General features: G+C 49.6%; 1 protein-coding gene across 7 annotated transcripts in view; it reads left to right on the top strand.

Moving 5' to 3' along the window:
* The window catches only part of LOC116950294 (kinase suppressor of Ras 2-like), a 136,693-nt gene that overhangs the window by 102,963 nt on the left and 12,507 nt on the right, over positions 1-21,223 (top strand). For 2 of the 7 annotated variants that reach the window (XM_076072481.1, XM_032968003.2), the window contains 3 exons: positions 750-879; positions 1,279-1,415; positions 3,244-7,407. In XM_076072481.1, the coding sequence (XP_075928596.1) occupies positions 750-879; positions 1,279-1,415; positions 3,244-3,259 (283 nt within the window). In that variant the 3' untranslated portion in view covers positions 3,260-7,407. Of the gene's footprint in view, positions 1-749; positions 880-1,278; positions 1,452-3,243; positions 7,408-21,223 lie in introns of those variants that run through there. The other 5 variants (XM_032968006.2, XM_076072482.1, XM_032968004.2 and 2 more) reach the window with 5 other exon arrangements.

Here is a 21,223-nt window from a genome sequence, read left to right as displayed (position 1 = left end):
GACAACACCTACAACAATGATAACACCACCATTAACAATGTCTACAATGCCTACAACAACACCAGCAATCCTACAACAATATTAAATAGTACAAACCACATCATAGCGGGGGTGCCGTGGTAACAGCTTGTGCCTCACAACAAGCAGCACCTGCGTTTGATTCCCGACTTGGGCGCCTTTCTGCGTGGAGTTCATATGTGCTCCCCCTGTGCCTCAAGGGTTTTCTCCGGGTTGTCCCCTTTCCTCCCATAGCTAAAAAAAAACCCATGCAATGTGGCCAATATTGGCCACCTGCAAATTACTCAACAGGGATCTCGCAGCAGCAGCAAGATCACCCCCAACTGAAAACTTGGCGGGACCGTCCTGAAAAAAGAGTCTTGAGACTCAGTGAAGTTTTCCATGGATAATAATGGTAATCATAAAAACTACCATCTGTCGTGACAGATGCCTGTTAAAGCGATGTACATTCATTGAAACGTTATTTGTAGTGATTTCTGTCTTCCTCAAGAGGCAGCTATTCAAATGGCAGACACTTAGCTAGAAATCAATTAAGGCCAATGCCATTCACTCTTGTAGAGTTCTATCAATTAATGCAATCCACTTTTAGTGATGATTATCAACAGCCACTGCAATTAACCGTCATCAAAATTGCTTAAGTAGAGCGATTCCCATTCTCTTTGCTAAAGCTAGAATAATAACGTGACCTCCTGTGCCCCCATACCCTTCCCCCCCCCCCCCCCGTCTTGCAGGACCATATGGTACGAGCTGCACTGTCGTGAATGGCCGTACAAGCAGCAGCCGGCAGAGTCCATTATCTGGCAGGGGGGCCGTGGGTTGAAGCCACACCTTGACAGCACTGGAATGGGGAGGGAGGCCCTGGTGAGTGGAGGCTCCATGCGTTCTAGTTAGCAGCGCGCTTCATATTTAATGGATTTCTAGTTGAGGTTCAAATGTGTTATGCATTATCTCTGTCAGACTGTATAATTGTCTGTAACGGGGAGGGGGGGGGGGCACAATAACTTGTGTAAACACAGTCCAATATGAACTAGACTTTAGCATCAAGTTGTGAAGCCATTTGGGGCTAAAACTGGCCAAATTGTTCAGAGGGCTCCAAGCAAAACTTGGCAAGACACAAGTGTAAATGCGTTTTTGCCCCGACAGCCACCCGTCCGTCGGCTTGTGTACGGTTAGCTGACTACCTCCGAGGGCAATGCGTGTGGGAGAGCCACGACACCCTCCGTGCACGCGTGATTTTTCTCTTCCCTATTTTGTGGACAGGAAATCCTGACAAGCTGCTGGGCGTTTGAGACCATCGCTCGGCCGACGTTCCCGCAGCTCATGGGCCAAATCGAGAAGCTGCCAAAGCTGAACCGGCGCCACTCGCAGCCTGGGGGAAACTTCTGGCGCGCGGGAGAGTAAGGCTTGTACGCTCGCTCTGCCCTCGCTCACTCGTATGCTCATGCACTCGCGACCTCGCACGCTAACAAACTCCCATATTTGCTCACTCACTTGCATAGTAATTCGCTCACACACTCACTCATTTGCACACTCGCTGCCACACTTTCACCCTCACTCGCGCGCTTACATGTAGACGTACAGTCAGGCCTCGACATCCGTGAGGGTTAGGTTCTTGAAAATCTGCGCGAAAGGAGAACTCGCGAATGTAGATACGATATTAATATGGGAGAAAGGGGGTTAGGATTCCGAGACCAACTGAAACATACAGGAGAACATGAAATTGTTTCATAACATTCATATTGTACTGTACACATGAATAACACCCATATACGTAATTAAATTCGACAATAGGTAATAACACAAATAATACAAAACACATTAATAAATTATACTGGAAATTTTTAAGTTTTATTTACCTTGGATAATGATGGGAGTGCGGTGATGATGATGATGATACTACTTTGCCTGGTATAGGTGCACTTGTCGCCACACTGTCCTTGATTGTCTTTTTCATTTTAAATCCAACTGCTGACTCGTTTACCAATGGGAAACACACAGTCACCACGAGCAAGTCTATCCAACTCTGCTTTTTGAACTGCCTTTTACGCTTGTTCTCACTTCCTCCACTCACTTGATGTACAGGAGCTATGATTCAAGAAAAAAACACCACAAATTAGGCAAAAATTGTGCAAAAGGCACCTGAAGTGCAAAAACTTCAGCATGTGAATCACGGGACATGGGCCACAATCCACTACCGTACTGAGCAAGTACAGTAATCCTTACGAAGAAAAAATGTGCGAAAGTTAAACTGATATACTAATATAAAATTGTGAATAAATATAATTGGACTACGCTCAAGAAAAATCGGAAGATGAAGAGGTATGACTGTACAGGCAGACCTGGCTTAGCACTCAAGATGCATTCCTGGAGAAGTGAGTGCAAACCGAATCGGCGCTAAAAGGGGCCATGATACCATTGTACGTATGGGGATGCGTTCCCGACAACATTATTTCTGTTCAGTGCATCATCTGTAAGTATTATGTACTGTACTCGCCAGTGCAGCCACCTGACGCTCACCGCCGCGACCCGCCTCATCACGTGCATTGTAACATCCAAAACATCCAAAGCGATACTTTTCTTTGACACTTTGGGCAAATTTGCAGCACTAACACTTGCTGGACTTTTTCCAGACATTACGGGTCTAAAATGCTCACAAAGATGCACAGAGATAAGACAGAGAGAGAGACCAAGGCGGAGAAAACACGTGACAGTGTGTGTGTTTTTGTTAAACTGGTGAGCGCTGCGTGGCTTGGAGAGAACTGTAATAACATCTAATAACAAACAACCGTACCGTAATAACGCTGAAATCGAATTGCGGGGGGTGAGGTGCTGGTTGGCTCAGAGCGTGGGTCTCTCTTATTGGTTGAACGAATGTAAATCAATATGGCGGCTGGTGTGTTTCCTCGCTGCTTCGTGTTCTTACTCGTTTAATATTTTTGGATTTTCGTAATTTTTCAGAGTAAAAGTTTTCCCTGGGACAAAGAGCGCAATAACGAATCGGCGTTCTACGGGGTCGCACTAAGTGAGATCTGCCTGATGTTTACATACTGCCCCGGGTACTCTTTTAAGGCTGAGTCAATCTAGGAGATGCCCAGAACCGGTTTAGATATTTGTTAACGATTTTGACTGAGCGGAATCAAACTCAGAGTGCCGGGTTTTTAGCTCACTGCAATAACCACTGCGCCACTTCTCCCCACACACACGCACACACTCTCACTGACACAGGGAAATGCGGTGCTAGCCACGCCGTCTTGCGCAGCGCCAGTCAAGTTAAATCAAGGACAAGCCCCAGATCTCTGTGCGCTCGGAGCATCGTGAGCTGTGACTGTCTTTGTGCTTGGTCATAGGGCGCCACGGTGGCTAGGAGATGTTAACTACAATGCATGAAATATAGGAGGACGTGGGTTAGATCCAGACCCTGACTCTATATTTGGAGTTTGCATGTCTCTCTCCCCGTGGTCGTATGCATTTTTTCTCCGGGTGTTCCGATTTTTTCCTTAACATTTAGAAAAATGCGTTTAGAATATTTGGCTGCTATAAATTTCCACATGATAAGCGACTTGGTTGAGCAATTATTTGTGGCCAGGTCGCTTCTGAAAAAGAGCTATATAGCCCAGTGGCCCTTGCCTGGTAAAATAAAAAAAAGTTTAATTCGTGCCGGTTTGCGGTCTAGATCTCGCGTGCAGCACAGCATGCATGCGTGAAACTTACGTGCGTGTTGTACGCATCAATTCTGCATTGTTTCATTAAAGGAAGGCGCCGCTGTGTTTCACAAACTAGTTTCACAGGAGGGGTGCATTTTTTCTGCTGTGTGCGATTCCAACTGAACAACTTTTAGGTACTTTTTAAATTGAGCAACTTGGATCGTGACTCCGGCACACAGTGGCCTACGACTCTTTTCAAATGACGTCATGTGATCTGTAACATTCACTTTGAAGCAGATTGCCCCGTAGTATTTCATGGTTAATATATGCCGTATTAATAACCTGCCGGATTCAAACCGTGAACCCCTGCAACAAGTGGCGAATGCGTTTACGCTGGGCCGCGTCACCGCCTCCATCACTGCTCCCCTTTCAAGACCGGTGCCCCCTCCCCGCAGCCGTTGTGTCTTCTATTCACTGCGCAGCAGCTTAGGGTGCAAGTTCATGCGTCGGCTGACTGAATGCACGTGCATTGTGTAGCGCACGGTGTCTACACACACACACAGAAACCCGAATTCGGTTCCCGTTCACAGCCAACACCAGTGACGCTTATTTGAATCAGCCCTGGCCCTCCCCTAGGTCGACTCAGTCTCAAATGAGTACCTGGTGTGGTGTGTAAACATCGCCACTTCGGGAACAAAGGCGGCCGGGCGTGGTGTTGGCCACCCACCTGCTCATGTGCCGTTCATTAGGATTAAGCTTAATATCTTTAATTATATTTACGAGATGTTCAGAGTTTTTGAACAATCATCAAATAATACATTATATAAATGCATGCCTACAAAGGGCAGCGTACTTCAATAGGGATTACCGTTGGTAGGGCTATTTTAATAAACACAATAGACAGGAAGGGCAAGTTCAAAGGGCTCGCATAATAATTCCCCCCCCTCCCCCCACAGTGTGTAAGAGCGCAGAAGGGTGGTCACCACATCAACGCCTCTATATAAAGAACAAAACAATAAGACTTCTCCACAAATCTGGCTGTCGCCTGATGAAGCTAGTTGTAATTACTGGCAAAACGTCGTACTCAGATTGTAAATGTTGTGGCTTGGCTCTCCAACACTACGTTGCGGGCAACAGGAAACAGTGCAATAAAATCCATTATTGTAGAGTACTTCTATGCTCCAGAATCTGTGCTCACCATCCTTTACCAATCTGCATTGACCACCGTTACGTATGGTCGAATATCCCCTACGACTCGCATGATGCGGGGAAGCCCTCATCCAGCAGTGGATTGATGAACCACTGTGCGTGCACAAAATGCACAGTGTATTTACTACATACATCAATATTGTTAATATTAATGGTTGTGTTACAGAGAGCGCAACACCTAACTTTTAATATTTAGAATGGATCGTGGCACGCTGTAGACAGTGGGGGACGCAAGGGGAGGGGGCGATGGGGCCGATCACCTCCAACGCGAGACCCTGAATATTGGTGTTTTATTGATATTCACCAGAGAAAATACACCGAATGTTAAATAGGGCTCTATTTACAAATCTTGACATTTTGGGACCGCCATCCCCCCATGGGAGGTGTCTACATCCATCTCTGGTTTTAGATGGAATGAGGAGGAGGTTTGTGATGGGTGGGACACTTGTGTAGGGTAGAGGAGGGTGGCAGGAGGATAGGGTGAGCAACTTGGGAGGTTGAGAATAGAACGTGGTGCACAAGCGTTGCAGATGCGATCAGGAGGAGGAGGTTGTGATGGGCGGGACACGTGTGCAGGGTGGATGGAGGAGGAGTACCAGTCACCGAGACCGGCATTGGAATGGCACCCAGAGGCCCGGAACCAAGGGGAAGACCCAGGTCCTGCTGTCAGCTGTGCAAAGGCTGAGGGCTCTAGCAGAAGGAAGGAAGTGATGGTGAGGTGTGTTGGTGTTGATCGTGATGACCTCTTGAAACATGTATTACATTCGGCCCAGTGGCAGATTGCTCGACTGGGTCACCCATCGTCCTCATACGGTTAATAAAATTAGTACAGCTTTGTGGGAAGTCATCATTGTTCTTTGGATAGCCTGGTCCTGCCATCAAAATGTGGATTTTCCACCAGCTCAGGGTTAAAACAAGGATATGCGTTAACTTATTGGCCTTCATTTTCATGGCGAAGGTTTCAAAGACGGCGCTGGCAGGTGCAATGTACAAAGACTCATTGAAAATGTCACTGATAACCCAATGCGTCGCAACACATTCCGAGAACAAAAATAACACCGACATTGTGAATTGGTTGGGAATTGCCTCTTACTGTGATAAGGAAGATGCTGATATTTTTCCTTAAAAATAAAGTAGCTCTTGAGCTTCCAGTCAACAGCAATACTCTTGAGCCCGTGACTTTAGGGTCCGAGTTCGTGACCTGGAGCGGTCACTTATAATGCAGCAAATATACAGTGTGCACAGAGGTGCTATCCATCATCAAACAATTGCAATTAGACAGCAGTTTGAACAGCGCGGTTGAAATGTTGGCAGCGTCGTCATTAAAAAATGTAAGCAAAACGCCATTCTGTCTCCGCAAATATATATTTAGTTCATCAGCCTCTTGGCTTTCCAGACCAATGTTATCCAGCAGCAGTATTTCTTTAAGCAAACAAAGTGGACAAATTTCAATCTTCTGGGTCTCATCAGCAGGGTCAGCTTGTTAAAGCTGCTGGATTGCCAGATATTGGTGAGAGCATTCATCTAAGCTATTGTTGAACACAAAAAATCAGAATTGTATATACGAACTCATGATTTATTTATGTTTTTCAAAACTGGAGTGCTTAAGTGAGCCTCGGCAGCACGTGACAGCAGCCGTGAGAAGCCAGCAGACGCGTGGCACTCTCCCGATGTGACACGCGGGGTGTCGCTGACGCCACGGAGGGCACGTGCAGACTAAGAGGCATGAAGCTCGCATGGCACAACCCTCGCACGGCCAAGGGTGACGCTCTCATTCTGTCTTCAGACTTCCTAGATTGTGATTCTAACTTCCAGGACCTGGTTGACGCTTGACGTAATTCCAAACGAATTGCTGTGTAGCCGGTTGCTGAGTTTGGCAGTGAGGATCGCTGCTCAGCTCACCATTGAGCGAACTGAACGATGACCACCAGCGCGCTGATAAACGCCTGCACACGGCACGACTCATTGGTGTGGCTGTGTTGGGTGGTAGAGGGTCTAGACGACACAGATTTGATCAGATCATTACGTGGGCCTTACGCAAAGCTCAATTATGAACAAAGCTGGGTCTGTGCAGTGTAACCCACCTGCTCAAACTGCTGTCAAACTATCATTATTTAATGAATAGGTGGTGATGGATTATACCATTATGTTCACCCTGCATCGGACGTGATTATGAAGTGGCCAGGAGGTTGACAGTACAGTAAATGGGATTGTGATCTGTTTTGTGCGGGCCTTTGAGTGCTTTTTTTCCAGGATGTTCCGCTTTCCTCCCACATAGAAAACACTCCCTGCAGCGACAAAAATATTTTGAAAAATAACGCTTGCGCATGGATCCTGGACCACTTTCCAGCATGCGTGTGTCCGAGGAAGTCGTTAATTTGAGATAACAGTCACGCTGTCGCCACGAAGCGGTGCCTCCGTAGGCTGCAGTGAGACCACGGGGCTCGCAAATCGGCTGTGCCCGTGAGGTCAGGCGGCAGGGCCAGGACGCCAAGGCATGGTCCTTTCTAATTTGTGTAATAAATGACTTCCACGACGATGCTGTCAGAGTGCTTCTTTAATTAACGGTAGTACAGCACAACTCCGCTCCTTCCCCCTCCAGGTGATTTCCCTCTTCACACCGCCGTAGACGAGGCGTCCCTCTCCGAGCACCCACGAGGCTCACTCCGCTGTCCCGGCCTTGCCGCTGACTGACGGCAAGCCGGAAGGTTAGAAGATCCGCCACAAGGCCCGCGGCGAGGAGGGGATGAGCAGCGAGAAGGGGATGAGCAGCGAGGAGGGGATGAGCAGCGAGGAGGGGATGAGCAGCGACGTGGTCCGGACTCCAGCTTCCCACACCGACCCCGAGTCCCTCCCCCGATCTGCCTTATATCCCTCCCGGCGGAGCTAAGCTCCGCCTCTAGCCACGCCCCCTCGTGGAACCTTCCCGATGGTTCCCAAACATTTCTTTGCGACTCTGCCCATCCTCTCTGGCCCAGATATTATCCTCCCTTAGGATTGGAAGGTGATTACGTAATGGTGCCTGTACCCATTACCCTCTGGCACCCCATGGATGGCGCTCTCTCATTACATTTGTAACACGCACAATTTTCACTTGCACGAAGGCAGCAACGCTGAGGCGCAGAGCCCAGCTCAGAGATCAGCTCAGTTAAAGTGAAATCAAAATGTGTCTTCGAGTAGGTGCTAAACGGTAGGTAAAGAGTCAGCGCTGCAAATGTAGAGGGGGGTGGCGTTGTTCTCTAGGTGGAGGGGCCGACAATGGAGAAACGACGTATGGCGATCGTGGTCCTGAATCTCGGCGTTGAGAGTAACTCCTAGGTAGAGCTGCGGAGAGTTCTTGTGGTGGTTTGGGAGCAGGGCGTCAGGAGGCCCGAGAGGTATGGGGTGACAACCGGTCCCGTAGGCGGCGTAACAGAGGCAGGCGATTTTGGAGGTGATTCTGATGGAGAGTGGGAGTCAGTGGTGGGCCCGGAGAGCAAAGTCGGAGGTCAGACGCGGTAAGTGGGAGGTGAGGAAAGTGCGTGCAAGGTGGTTTTGTAGACGTTGGAAGTTTCGTTAGGTTGTTTTGGGAGGATTGGGTGAGTACCGATTTGCAGTAGTCGAAGCGTGAACGGATGATGCTGCATGCTCGTGTGTTTGCGATATAAGTGGACGAAGGTGACGAAGGGTTCTAAGGTGGTAGTTACAGTTTCTGATGACCAGGTTAGTGTGAGTATTGAACGACAAGGTGGAGTCCATGGTGACACCTAGAAATATGAAATGGTCGGTAAATTTAACAGCGGACCCAGCAATTAGGATGGTTGTAGGTGGTGAACATGAGGCTAGCTTTTGTCTGGTACTGATGAGGATGGCTTTAGATTTGGAAGGGTTGAGTGAGAGACCGTCAGACCAGAACCAGCGATGGAGTGCGAAAGAGCAGTCAGAAATGCGTGCAAGCCCAGAGGTGATGAGTGATGTGAATGCAAAGAATAGAAGTGGTCCGAGAATGGATCCCTGAGGGACGCCACAGCCTGTCGTGAAATAAATTGATGAAAAGTTGCCAAATACTACTATCGGAGATTAAAGATTTATACTGGCGAGTACTGTACCAGTGATGCCGAAATCGTAGAAACGAAGGCCGACGAGTGTGTTGTTGTGGTTTATGGCGTCGAAAGCCGAGTAGATGTCAAGGGTAATGACGGCAATTATGGAACCAGAGTCAATTATATGCAGAATGTGCTCGAGGATGTGAGGATCAGTCTCAGCAGAGTATGTTTTGCGCTGGTTTGTGTCTGGGTTTTTATGAGAAGCTTTGCTCAATGTGGCCGGTTTTCTCGAGAGTGATTCTCTAATAGCAACCCAGCTGTGCTGTACATGGCAGTTTGGTTCAGGTTGGATCATGTTCACGAGAGTTATTATGACACGCGCTACAGACGGATTGCACAGCGAATGCAGAAACGCGTTGAGCCTTGCTTGTAAAGTGTTAAAAACAACTCCCAAAGCAGCCCAATGCAAGAACTTCCTTGTCAAGATTTTTCTGGAATATCAAAGGACATCACAACAATTTATTATTAGACCTCGTTAGTTTAATCCAGTAGCCATCAGTTCACATAGTTCAATTGGTACTGCAGGGGCATTGTGCAGACTCTCCCTTGTGGGGTTAATGTAATAAACATAGCCCTGGCTTTGCATCTCACATTTAACCCCTTTTTATAATCCCTCACTGTCTCTTACCGCCCTCCATCAATTGACTGCTGGACAAAAGGCTTCCCACACTACGTCACTCATGTGGACTGTTTGTGGACTGTTTGACCATACTTCACTGTGCTATGGCCGGATGTTAAATGATTAGTGTGCCGTGCGAACCGCTGCACCATCACCGTCATCGCTCGCCTTGTTTATCATTCTCGGCCTTTATCTATGCAGGAATCTAGTTGCCCCGGGGGAAGCCCACGTTTTCAAGGGGTCGTTATAATCTCCTCTCAGTGCTGCCTCCCAGGTGTACGCCCTGTCTTGCTATGCAGGTGAAGTACCCTGCACGCGTGATGGTGTCTCAGCGTGATCCGCAAACCCTTCCTCCCAACTTGCCTGCCTAGGGGTGCGCGTCGCCACCGCGTCCTGCCGGGATGGAGCCCCCCATAAGTGGGTGGGAGAAGGACCCCCCCTCCGTCCCACTTCCAAGATCATTTTGAGAAAGCAGTGTAGGCGCCGTGTGGTATCGGTGGATCTCGGGGCGAGCTGGCCACGTGGCTGGGGAGCCGCTGCTGCGTCATGCGGAGACGCGGATCCGGCATCGCTGAGTGTGAGGGGTCACATGCGCATGTCTGCCACCCGATATTGTAATCCCGCGTTCTCAAGTGTTGTGGTTATTCCATCTCTGATGACGAAACGGGGCATTACAAATGAATGACGTGCTGTTTAGCTCTGCCATGCGTTCTCGGGTCGTGCCACGTCTTCTTCCATTTGACGTCCGACGTTTAGCGTCGCTCGTCACACCAAGAACCCAAACCAGCCATAATTCGTAGAGGCAGTAATGACAGTGGAGGCTATCCAGAGGACAGCGGGAGGGTCTTATTAGCGCGACCTGGCCTAACTGCCCTTGCCCGCTTTTACACACACACGTGCCCTAATCCTGGGAGTGCGCGCACCGGGTGGCGACGCGCTCACTCGCACGCACGGCGAGAGAGAGCAGCAACGCACTCGCACGCACAGTGACAGAGATCCTCGCTTAGCCCCATTGTGGAGGCACTGCCCTGCAACCGCTCGCTCGCTCCGCTGCTGTCGGGTAGGGCCTCCACGAGTGGGAAGCTCTAGAGAGCCCCTCTAGAGAACCCCTCTAGAGAACCCCTCTAGAGAACCCCTCTAGAGATCCCCTCTAGAGAGCCCCTCTAGAGAACCCCTCTAGAGATCCCCTCTAGAGAGCCCCTCTAGAGAACCCCTCTAGAGATCCCCTCTAGAGAGCCCCTCTAGAGAACCCCTCTTGAGAACCCCTCTAGAGAATCCCTCTAGAGAGCCCCTCTAGAGAACCCCTCTAGAGAACCCCTCTAGAGATCCCCTCTAGAGAACCCCTCTAGAGAACCCCTCTAGAGATCCCCTCTAGAGAACCCCTCTAGAGAACCCCTCTAGAGAGCCCCTCTAGAGATCCCCTCTAGAGAACCCCTCTAGAGATCCCCTCTAGAGAACCCCTATAGAGATCCCCTCTTGAGAGCCCCTCTAGAGAACCCCTCTAGAGAGCCCCTCTAGAGAACCCCTCTAGAGAGCCCCTCTAGAGAACCCCTCTAGAGAGCCCCTCTAGAGATCCCCTCTAGAGAGCCCCTCTAGAGATCCCCTCTAGAGAACCCCTCTAGAGAACCCCTCTAGAGAACCCCTCTAGAGATCCCCTCTAGAGAGCCCCTCTAGAGATCCCCTCTAGAGAGCCACTCTAGAGAAACCCTCTAGAGAGCCCCTCTAGAGAGCCCCTCTAGAGAACCCCTCTAGAGAGCCCCTCTAGAGAACCCGTCTAGAGAACCCCTCTAGAGAACCCCTCTAGAGATCCCCTCTGGAGATACCCTCTAGAGAGCCCCTCTAGAGAACCCCTCTAGAGAACCCCTCTAGAGAGCCCCTCTAGAGAGCCCCTCTAGAGAACCCCTCTAGAGAACCCCTCTAGAGAGCCCCTGTAGAGAACCCGTCTAGAGAACCCCTCTATAGAACCCCTCTAGAGATCCCCTCTAGAGAACCCCTCTAGAGAACCCCTCTAGAGAGCCCCTCTAGAGAGCCCCTCTAGAGAGCCCCTCTAGAGAACCCCTCTAGAGAGCCCCTCTAGAGAGCCCCTCTAGAGAACCCCTATAGAGATCCCCTATAGAGATCCCCTCTAGAGAGCCCCTCTCGAGAGCCCCTCTAGAGAACCCCTCTAGAGAACCCCTCTAGAGAGCCCCTCTAGAGATCCCCTCTAGAGAATCCCTCTAGAGAGCCCCTCTAGAGATCCCCTCTAGAAAGCCCCTCTAGAGAGCCCCTCTAGAGAGCCCCTCTAGAGAACCCCTCTAGAGAGCCCCTCTAGAGATCCCCTCTAGAGAGCCCCTCTAGAGAGCCCCTCTAGAGAGCCCCTCTAGAGAGCCCCTCTAGAGAACCCCTCTAGAGAGCCCCTCTAGAGAGCCCCTCTAGAGAACCCCTCTAGAGAGCCCCTCTCTCGAGGGTGTTCATGAGCCACTCTTCCACGCTCGGCCAGACGTCTTGGGAGGTGGGAGTACCCACGCTTTACACCACCAAGTGCAACAGTGGTGTTACCCATCGATACTGTTATTGAGTGCAGAGAGGTGGAGGAACTTGCCCGTCATTTATTCAACTCGCGATTATGCAAAGATAATGACAAAAATTCACCCCCACACACGCAGCGTACACGTACACGCACAATACCCGCCATTCACTAAGTGACGGTGACGTCACTGTGGCGCCTGTGCCAGGCCAGGTGCACTTTGCGGCCACTTGAAGTGTCAAAGGCTCGCTGACAGGAGGTCTCGGGATAGACCCAGGTGCCATGAGTTGGCTGACTGAGATGACTGGTAGATGCACCAGCTGTACCTCCTACTGTGCCAACTTGCTGCATTTTAGCCACCCGGTGCTCCACTCGTTGTTGTGAGCGTCGCTCCTCTGCCCTCCGTTGTTGCTGGAGGGTGACTGCCTCCAATTGCCCAGTAGCGTCCTTCACGATCCTCCTCCACGGAGGCCGATCTTGACACCGCTGGTACCAGTCATTGGCAAGTCCACTCAGCTCCACGTCCTCCTGTACTCCATCTCTTCTCCAACCCATGTCGTGCCTGTTTAGCCCCCTCTATGCAGCCAGTCAGAAGCTGCTTGGGCATGCGGTGGCTGGGCATGCGGGCTACATGACCCAGCCATCGCAGCCTTGCCTGCCGGAGGAGCTCACCGATGGGACTTTGTCCAGATCTTTCAAGGATTTGTGAGCTCCTCACACAATCCAGCCTTGTTAAACCCAGGATAGATTGTAGGCAGGCCAGCCTGAATGTTTGTAACTGGCGCAGGTTTTCCATTAAAAGGGTCCACGTTTCACAAGCATAGAGAAGGGAGGGCATGAATGTGGCCGAGAAGACCTGAAGCTTAGTGCGGAGCGACAGACCAGGTAGCTTCCACAGCTTTACGCAGCCGATGAAAAGATAATGCCGTCCGACTTATTCGGAGTGAGACCTCTGCTGTCAAACTGGAGCTGATCATAAGCACACTTCCCACGTGTGGGAAACTCTTCACTCTCTCCACAACTGCTCCATCACCAATGGGGGAGCTGAGGGGGTGGAGTGTTTGGTGGCACAAAATACCCAGGCAGGTGCTTAGTTTTGGTGGGGCTGATGGTAAGACCCCACACACATACATCATACACACACACCGTACACACACACACCGTACACACACACACACACCGTACATACACACAGCATACACACAGTGTACACTCACACCACATATACATACACTGTACACACACACAGCGTACACTCACACCACAGACATATACACACAATACGTAGAGACGTGATGCTAATCACTGCGCCACTGTTTCCACAATCGAGGAAGACGCACAGATACGTTCTCAAATCAGACTGCTGTGAAGCATGGACTACGTCCACACACAGCTGACTGGGAATGATCTTGTCATGCGCGATACAATAATACAGCTCGCAGCTCATTTGAAATACCACGTGGCCGTGGGGCTGTTCCGAGCGGGAATTGCGTTATTTATCACGAGCGGCCGTGCTGCTCTCGTGTTTGCTCCTGCTGCTGATGATGATGATAAGTGCGTATTGTTTCAATGCGCAACATCATTACTTTATGACTCTTCTAATGACGTGATGCAGGCGATCCGTCATCACAACGCAGACCTGGGTAATTACGTTACTGACTTTTGTGTGCATTTGTGTACATTGTACGTGGTGCGTGCGTGCGTGCGCGTGCCTTGGTGGAGTAGGAGACTGGTGTGGTGGTTAGTGCATCAACCCGACGACCTGAGTTTGATATTCGGCCACAGCTAATGTCAGTAGCGATCATCTCCTTCTTCCGCCTTTGCGAAACTGCACTGACCGGCGTGGTTGAAGCATGGTCAGAGAACTTCGGTGACTAACGCTGCATGGGGAGGCCTTTGTCCAGCAGTGGATTCCCAAGAGGGCTACACATTACAGGTTTATGCGTGAACAAAACATCATTCGGTTATCATCTCAGTGAGTACCGTGCGGTGTCTAAACATCAGCTCTGTGAGGACAAAGGTGGCCGTGCTAGATGCTGGCCACGTCATCGCCTGGAGCGCCGTACGGGCCTCAACAGCATTTCCCCCCAACAGTCTATCTCCAAACGTGGTGTCACTGGGGCTGTATATTTGTGTGTGTGGCTGCCTGTGATCCAGCGCTGTGGAGGCAGCATTCAGGATTGGTGGATCGCGTCGAGGAGCCGTACCCTGGCTTGCCAGGAGAAGACGGTACCGCAAAAATGTGGACTCCGCCTGTTCCTTCTGTATGGGATAGAGCGTTTCCCCCTCGTGCACGTGGGTTTCCTCAGGGTGCTCAGGATCCCTCTCCCTAACACCTTAATATATAGAGAACCGCAGAGCTTGGGCAATTGTTGGCACCGGCTCATTGCGTGGCTTCTGCCTTCCCGCTCGTCTCTGGTTCCTCCTCACGACTCTCAGCCGTTCTCTCTCTATATGGGAGTAAGTAAATACTGTGTGTTACAAAGTGTAAGTATTATTATTATTAAAGGTGAACACGCTGGATTTGCAACCCAGAAATTGTCGGTTCGAACTTCCGACGCGGCAGTAGGAAACGATGGCACATCTGTGTTAACTCCCACACAGCATTTTTAATGAATACACGACAGTCGATGGACAGGTTTGTGTGTGGTGGGGTAAAGCGTGGGGTACCTTCTCCAAGGCGTCTGGCCAACGCGGCAGAGTAGGCCAAAACAATACCATTTGAAGGAGCTATGCAGAACTCCCTCCAGCGAAGGCCCTTCTGCCAGGCACCTGCAGCTCTGTGCCTTTGCCGAGGAGTCGTATCATTGCACAGGGATCCTTTGTCTGCGGCCAGATGGTTTAAAATGTCAGCCCTGTTCTCTCTCAACAACAAAACATTTATTTCACTTCATTATTTTCTTTGATCTTTTATTATTTTTCTTTAATCAATCCGTGTCTGATCACTGGAGCAGAGGCAATCCGCTCGGCCGCGTGCGTGTGACGTGCGTGCAGTGTTCTGAAACACGCATAGATAGTTGCGACTTGCTGTTGGCGAGCACCCGTTAAGGCCGGCCGTGACACACACAGGCGGTGGTGATTCATGTGGCCAGCATAGTGCATGCCCAACCGCCTTCGTCTTCCATTTCTGATGCTCACGACCAATACTTTCACACCACTGCTGACGTTATGCTGAGTCAGCGTAGGGGAGGCTGAGGCCGGGTCGAGATAGCCACGGGTGCTCGTGATGGGTGCTCACCGACAGCACTCGCAGTGGCTTTATCGTTTATGTGGTGAGCATTTAAATCGCGTGCGGCTACGAGTGAGCGCCTATAATGTATGTAATTCATTTATCCGGTGTGTGTGTGTAATGTATAGAGTCAGTGTGTGTATGTTATTTATATAGCCAATATGTGTGTATATATTTATAAGTTATATAGCTTGCACAGCGGTCCGTGATTTATCACGGGTCTCCGACTCCATTACAGCGCTTAGCTTCGATAATTTCTCATAATGGATCCGTTGCACGCTTAATAATTTTCCGAGGGGTAAATTGGTATTGATGTCTTTGCGTGTTCTTTATCGATCGTGAAACGGTATTGGGGGCTGGCAGGCGCGGTGGCCAGGTGGAGCGCACGCCGTGGGGCGTGCGCAACAGCAGCGCGACCCCAGGCGACCGGGCCACGGGTTCGACACCCGAACCTCACGTGAATTGGTTACTCAGCCGGCTCCTCGTCAAGGGATCTGCGACCGGGGTGGCGCTGCAGTTGAAGCGATTGACTTGCTGTCGGGATCGGGAGGGCGTAGGGTGGCAGCGTGGCGCTGTGGCGGCGCTAACCACCTTACAGCAAGAACATCCTGGGTTCGATTTCCGACTTGGGTTCCTCTCTGCGTGGAGTTTGTGTGTTCTCCCCCTGTTCTGCATTGGTCTCCTGTTTTTACGGTTTCCTGCCATAGCTCTAAAAAGCTACACACAACGTAACTGGTATTGGACAAAAATATATCCTATTGTTGAAACATTACATAAAAGATTTTCAGGACGCTCCTAAAAAGGAATGAGGCTTTCGTGGGTAAACAAGCACAATAATAAAATATCATGAAGGGGTTGATTTATTTTCCCTCCATGGTCAGTAAATGTGGTACCAATTTGTGGTAGGCCAATAATGGTTCTTTGTGTTTAGTTAGTTTTTGTGTTTAGTTTGTTGTCCTCCCACACCTCTGATTAGCACGGTTGGCTATGTACGGTGCGAAAAGAGTTCAACATACGCATATATGCGTTTGGAGCCAAACATGCATTTCAAGTATTTGGCTGCTATAAATTTCCACATGATAAGCCACTTTGTTGAGCTATAATTTGTGGCCAGGTCGCTTCTGAAAATGAGCTATATAGCTCAGTGGGCCTTAACGTAGTCACACGAACGTGGCAGGAAACTGTTCCTGCACTGGGCTGCATAGCGTCACGTGTGTATGTGGTGTGAGTGTACAGTTTAGTTTTATACACGTAACTGTGGACTTGCCACCATTGACTACGAGTTGTCGACAGAGGGGAGCACTGCTCGTTCTCGGCGCAAGTAGAGCACACACTGCGTGGTTTCGTCGGTCTGGTTCCCTGCATGGGCCTCCCCTTCGGGAGGGACGAGCTCTCCGGATGGTATTTCATCACACCTGATTTTAAACACAAGTTGCTCATTCCAGTGAGCTCCAAAACTTTCGCTTAATTATTTATTCTCCGCTAGCGCCATGGACGTGCGGTAGGAACTGGGCGCTTCTCCCTCGATATGACGGTAGAATGAAACCCTCGTTGAACTGAGAGATGGAATCGATGACACGCAGAGCAGGAATGCGCGCGTAAAGTCACGGCGCAAACCATCCCGGAACTTTTTGACAGGCCCCGCGTGAAGAGCACTGCCGACAGGGAGATGCCGTGATTGCAGACGGACCCTCGCTGTGTCCACAGCTCGACTCATTTAGGAGAAGCGGTGCATGGAAAGCAGGCTACGCGTGGACAGTATTAGCCACAACAACAATAACAATCGTGATGGGAGGGGGGGGAATCGGGCAGCGGCAAGTTAAATTGGCGCACAGTTGGACGTGGAAATGAAGTGCCCCGCGTGTGCCGGCACTCGTGGACATTTAGGACTGTGCCAGCATGATTCATTTGCAGAGGAGGATAGAATACGACTCTGGCTTCGATGGCTAACTTCTGTGGAGAGAGTGATGGCGTGCGTGTGTGTACGTATACAGAGGCTGTCAGGCGTAGTGGTGGCTACGTAGCCCTTTGGGCACCAAGCCAGCCTTCATAGTTGCTTGCTAACAGCACTTGTCCCAGCAACCTTTGTAGGCTACCCAGAGGATCTTTATACGTGGAGGTTCTGCGAATGTATCCGTCTGCGGTTCACGCACTGCGCGATAAATCGATTGACCAACATTCGCTTCCCGACCAAGACTAGCATGGTTATAACACAATCCTATACTCCATTTTGGCTTACCGAGTACCAAGAGCTTGCCGTCTTCCCATGTCTCCTGTGTCACGTTACGTAATTTTGGAACTAGTTTTGACTTCTCAATGAGTGCTCAGTGCAAAACCAATCTGAACCATTTATCACACGGCGCACGTATGTGCAGGCGGATATGTGTATTGCTTTTACAATGACTATCCGAGCCTCTCTACGCTCAAACAAACATTGGGAAATTTAGATTTAAAGCTTTCATGACTGCAGGGATTCATATTCTTGGTTCTTTCAGTAAAGTCACGTAGAAGGGAAACAATATAATAATATAAATATAAAACAATAACATTCTCACGACGTTTCGACTGCAACACAAGCAACCATCATCAGGTGTGAAAACCACAGCAAGAAAAATTGAAAAAGTGGCGGTTTTTTAACGTTAGCACCACGGAGAGCGATTTGACAGTTTGTTCAGATGGACGAGTCCATCTATGTTCGGACGAGTCCATCTATGGAGAAATTTGAGACTGCCGCCATCCAGACTGCCACTCTGCGCCCAACCTTATGGAAGAGGTACGTGGATGACACTTTTGTCATCTGGCCACATAGCCGGCCTGCTCTAGACCAATTCTTCGACCACATCAATTCCATACACCCAGCCATCAGATTTACCATGGAAGTCGAAAAAGATGGCAAGCTACCTTTTTTGGATGTCCTAATAAAAATAGATCTGATGGTTCAATGAGCCACTGTCCATACGGATGCTTACCTGAAACCGGATTCCCACCACCATCCATCCCAGAAGAATTCCCTCATCAAGACTCTGCACCATAGAGCCCAATGCATATCCGACCAGGAACACATAGCCAGTGAACTCAAGCACGTACACCAAGCTCTTAAGGCTAATGGTTATTCCGACTACACAATCCGCAAAGCTATCACTCCAACCATGAAGAAGGACCCTCTTGAGGAGCCTTTCAAAACCATCACTTTACCCTACATTGCGGGGATCACAAAAAAGATCTCCAAAATCTTAAATAAACACAAGATCCAGGTCCGATTCAACACATTACATAAAATCCGTGATCTGGTTCTGTCTGTCAAAGATGTGATTCCGGACATACAGTACCCTGTTGTCTACAAACTAAGTTGCCTCTGTGGTAGTAGTTACATTGGAGAAAGCAAACGACATGTCTCGGACCGCATTCGTGAACACAAAGCAGACCTAAAACACGGTAGGACCAACACCTCGGCCGTGGCAGATCACTGTTATAATTCAGTAGGCTCACATGATATTAACTTCTCCAAGACAGGTTCTTTGCAAGCCATCTGGCTACCATGAGAGATTCGTTCATGAGGCTATCCAAATATACAAACACAGAGACAATTTCAACCGAGAAGATGGATTATGGCTTAGCAATCATTGGAAAGATTTGATCAACCATTTCGGGTCTTAATTCATTTATCACGCTTAAGGTGGCTTTCAGACCGCATCCATTATTTTTCGTCTCCCCCCTCCTCTTTTCCGAACATAGATGGACTCGTCCATCTGAACAAACTGTCAAATCGCTCTCCGTGGTGCTAACGTTAAAAAACCGCCACTTTTTAAACATTTTCTTGCTGTAGTTTTCACACCTGATGATGGTTGCTTGTGTTGCAGTCGAAACGTCGTGAGAATTTTATTGTTTGATATTTTTATTATTTTATGATTTCTCTTCTACGTGACTTTACCGAAAGAATCAAGAATATTTAAAAACATTTGGAAGGTCTTATTGCTTTTGACAAGGCTGGAGCCGGCGGTGGAAATTCCTCATTCCCACAGGACAGCCTCCCTCGACATGCAGAGTTGCGGGTGGCATTACCGTTGATGTAAATTCTGCACAACGTCGTGGGAAGGCGTCGAGACGGATCACTTCGTTTGCGGCGACCGCTTGCTATAAATAGATTTAATTTTTGTGTTTTCCAATTAGGCTGAATGGAGACGTATGCTCGGCGTGCACGCGTGATATTTGACGCGTGAATAATGCCGTTGCGTTCAAGTCGTTCGCACTGCGTTCACATCGGCCGAGTGGAGGCTTCATCGCAGTGTCTTCTTGTTGTTTAACCGGACCTTCGGAAGTTCAGCAGGTTTGAGCCTAGATTATAATGCTCAGATGGGTGATCGCACCGCATAAAATGGGTGCAGTCGGCGTCATGTGCAGCAGAGGACAGTGCCGCAAACCCTGCTGCTGTTCTGCACTCACCCCCACATTCGCCAACCCTCACTGATTGGTGTGGTGAAGTATGGTTGCAGTGACTCATCTGCATGTCGCAGACAGGGAGACTTTCATCCAGCAGCGGATCGACAAACGGCCCAGGTGTGGGTACCTGGGCCGTGTGTGGGAAGTGAACAGCGGTAGTTACACGGCAAGGACTGATCCTTGCATGGGAATGTGGAATTTCCACCACAGGGTTTAGGGACACCATTGGTCAAGGAAATGTCGTGGGTGGCACATGCCTGTCATCCAGAGCTTTGGACGCAAGGGTTGGTGGATCAAGCAGAGATTTGTATAGTGAGTGTGAGTGTAGTGAGTGTAGTGAGTGTGTGAGTGTAGTGAGTGGTGTGAGTGTGGTGAGTGTGGAGAGCGTAGTGAGTGTGTGAGTGTGGTGAGTGTGTGAGTGTGGTGAGTTTGGTGAGTGTGGTGTGAGTGTGGTGAGTGTGGTGAGTGGGGTGAGTGTAGTGAGTGTGGTGAGTGTGTGTGGTGAGTGTGTGAGTGTGGTGAGTGTGTGAGTGTGGTGAGTGTGGTGTGAGTGTGTGAGTTTAGTGAGTGTGGTGAGTGTGTGAGTGTAGTGTGTGTGTGAGTGTAGTGAGTGTGGTGAGTGTAGAGAGTGTAGTGAGTGTGTGAGTGTGGTGAGTGTGTGAGTTTAGTGAGTGTAGTGAGTGTGTGTGGTGGGTGTGGTGGGTGTAGTGAGTGTAGTGAGTGTGTGAGTGTGGTGAGTGTAGTGGGTGTAGTGAGTGTAGTGAGTGTGTGAGTGTGGTGAGTGTAGTGAGTGTAAAGAGTGTGAGTGTAGTGAGTGTAGTGGGTGTGTAGTGAGTGTGTGAGTGTAGTGAGTGTAGAGAGTGTAGTGAGTGTGAGTGTGGTGAGTGTGTGAGTGTGGTGAGTGTGGTGAGTGTGTGAGTGTGGTGAGTGTAGTGAGTGTGGTGAGTGTGCGAGTGTAGTGAGTGTGCGAGTGTGGTGAGTGTGTGTGTAGTGAGTGTGAGTATAGTGAGTGTGGTGAGTGTAGTGGGTGTGTGAGTGGATTGGGGGTGTGAGTGTGGTGAGTGTAGTGAATGTAGTGGGTGTGTAGTGAGTGTGTGTAGTGGGTGTGTGAGTGGATTGGGGGTGTGAGTGGTCACTCTACCCAGAGGTATTCAAGCAGTTGGTGGGACAGTCGTTGAGCCAGCAGTGGATTGGTTTGCGACGCCAGAGAATGCCGGGTCCCGTGGTTTGTGTCCTGTCATTGGGGGGGGGCAGTTGGGGGACATCCTCCCCCCTTTCCCATGATTCTGAGAGTGTTACGGGAGATGAAGGAGGATAGGGCAATTGCAAATATTTTATTCAAGAGAAAGAGCACTATAACGAATCACTGTTCTGGGGGGTTGGGCTAAGCGAGGTCTGCCTGTATAGGTTGGAACTTTGGCGGTGCTTTCAGCTGCAATACTCCACTGAGGACTCTTTATTTGCTGGAGTTGT

The sequence above is a fragment of the Petromyzon marinus genome, chromosome 38, assembly GCF_048934315.1.
Source record: "Petromyzon marinus isolate PM22_M1 ecotype Great Lakes invasive population chromosome 38, UKy_Petmar_22M1.pri1.0, whole genome shotgun sequence".
Lineage (NCBI taxonomy): Eukaryota > Metazoa > Chordata > Hyperoartia > Petromyzontiformes > Petromyzontidae > Petromyzon > Petromyzon marinus.
This window is presented reverse-complemented; position numbering and strand designations above follow the sequence as displayed.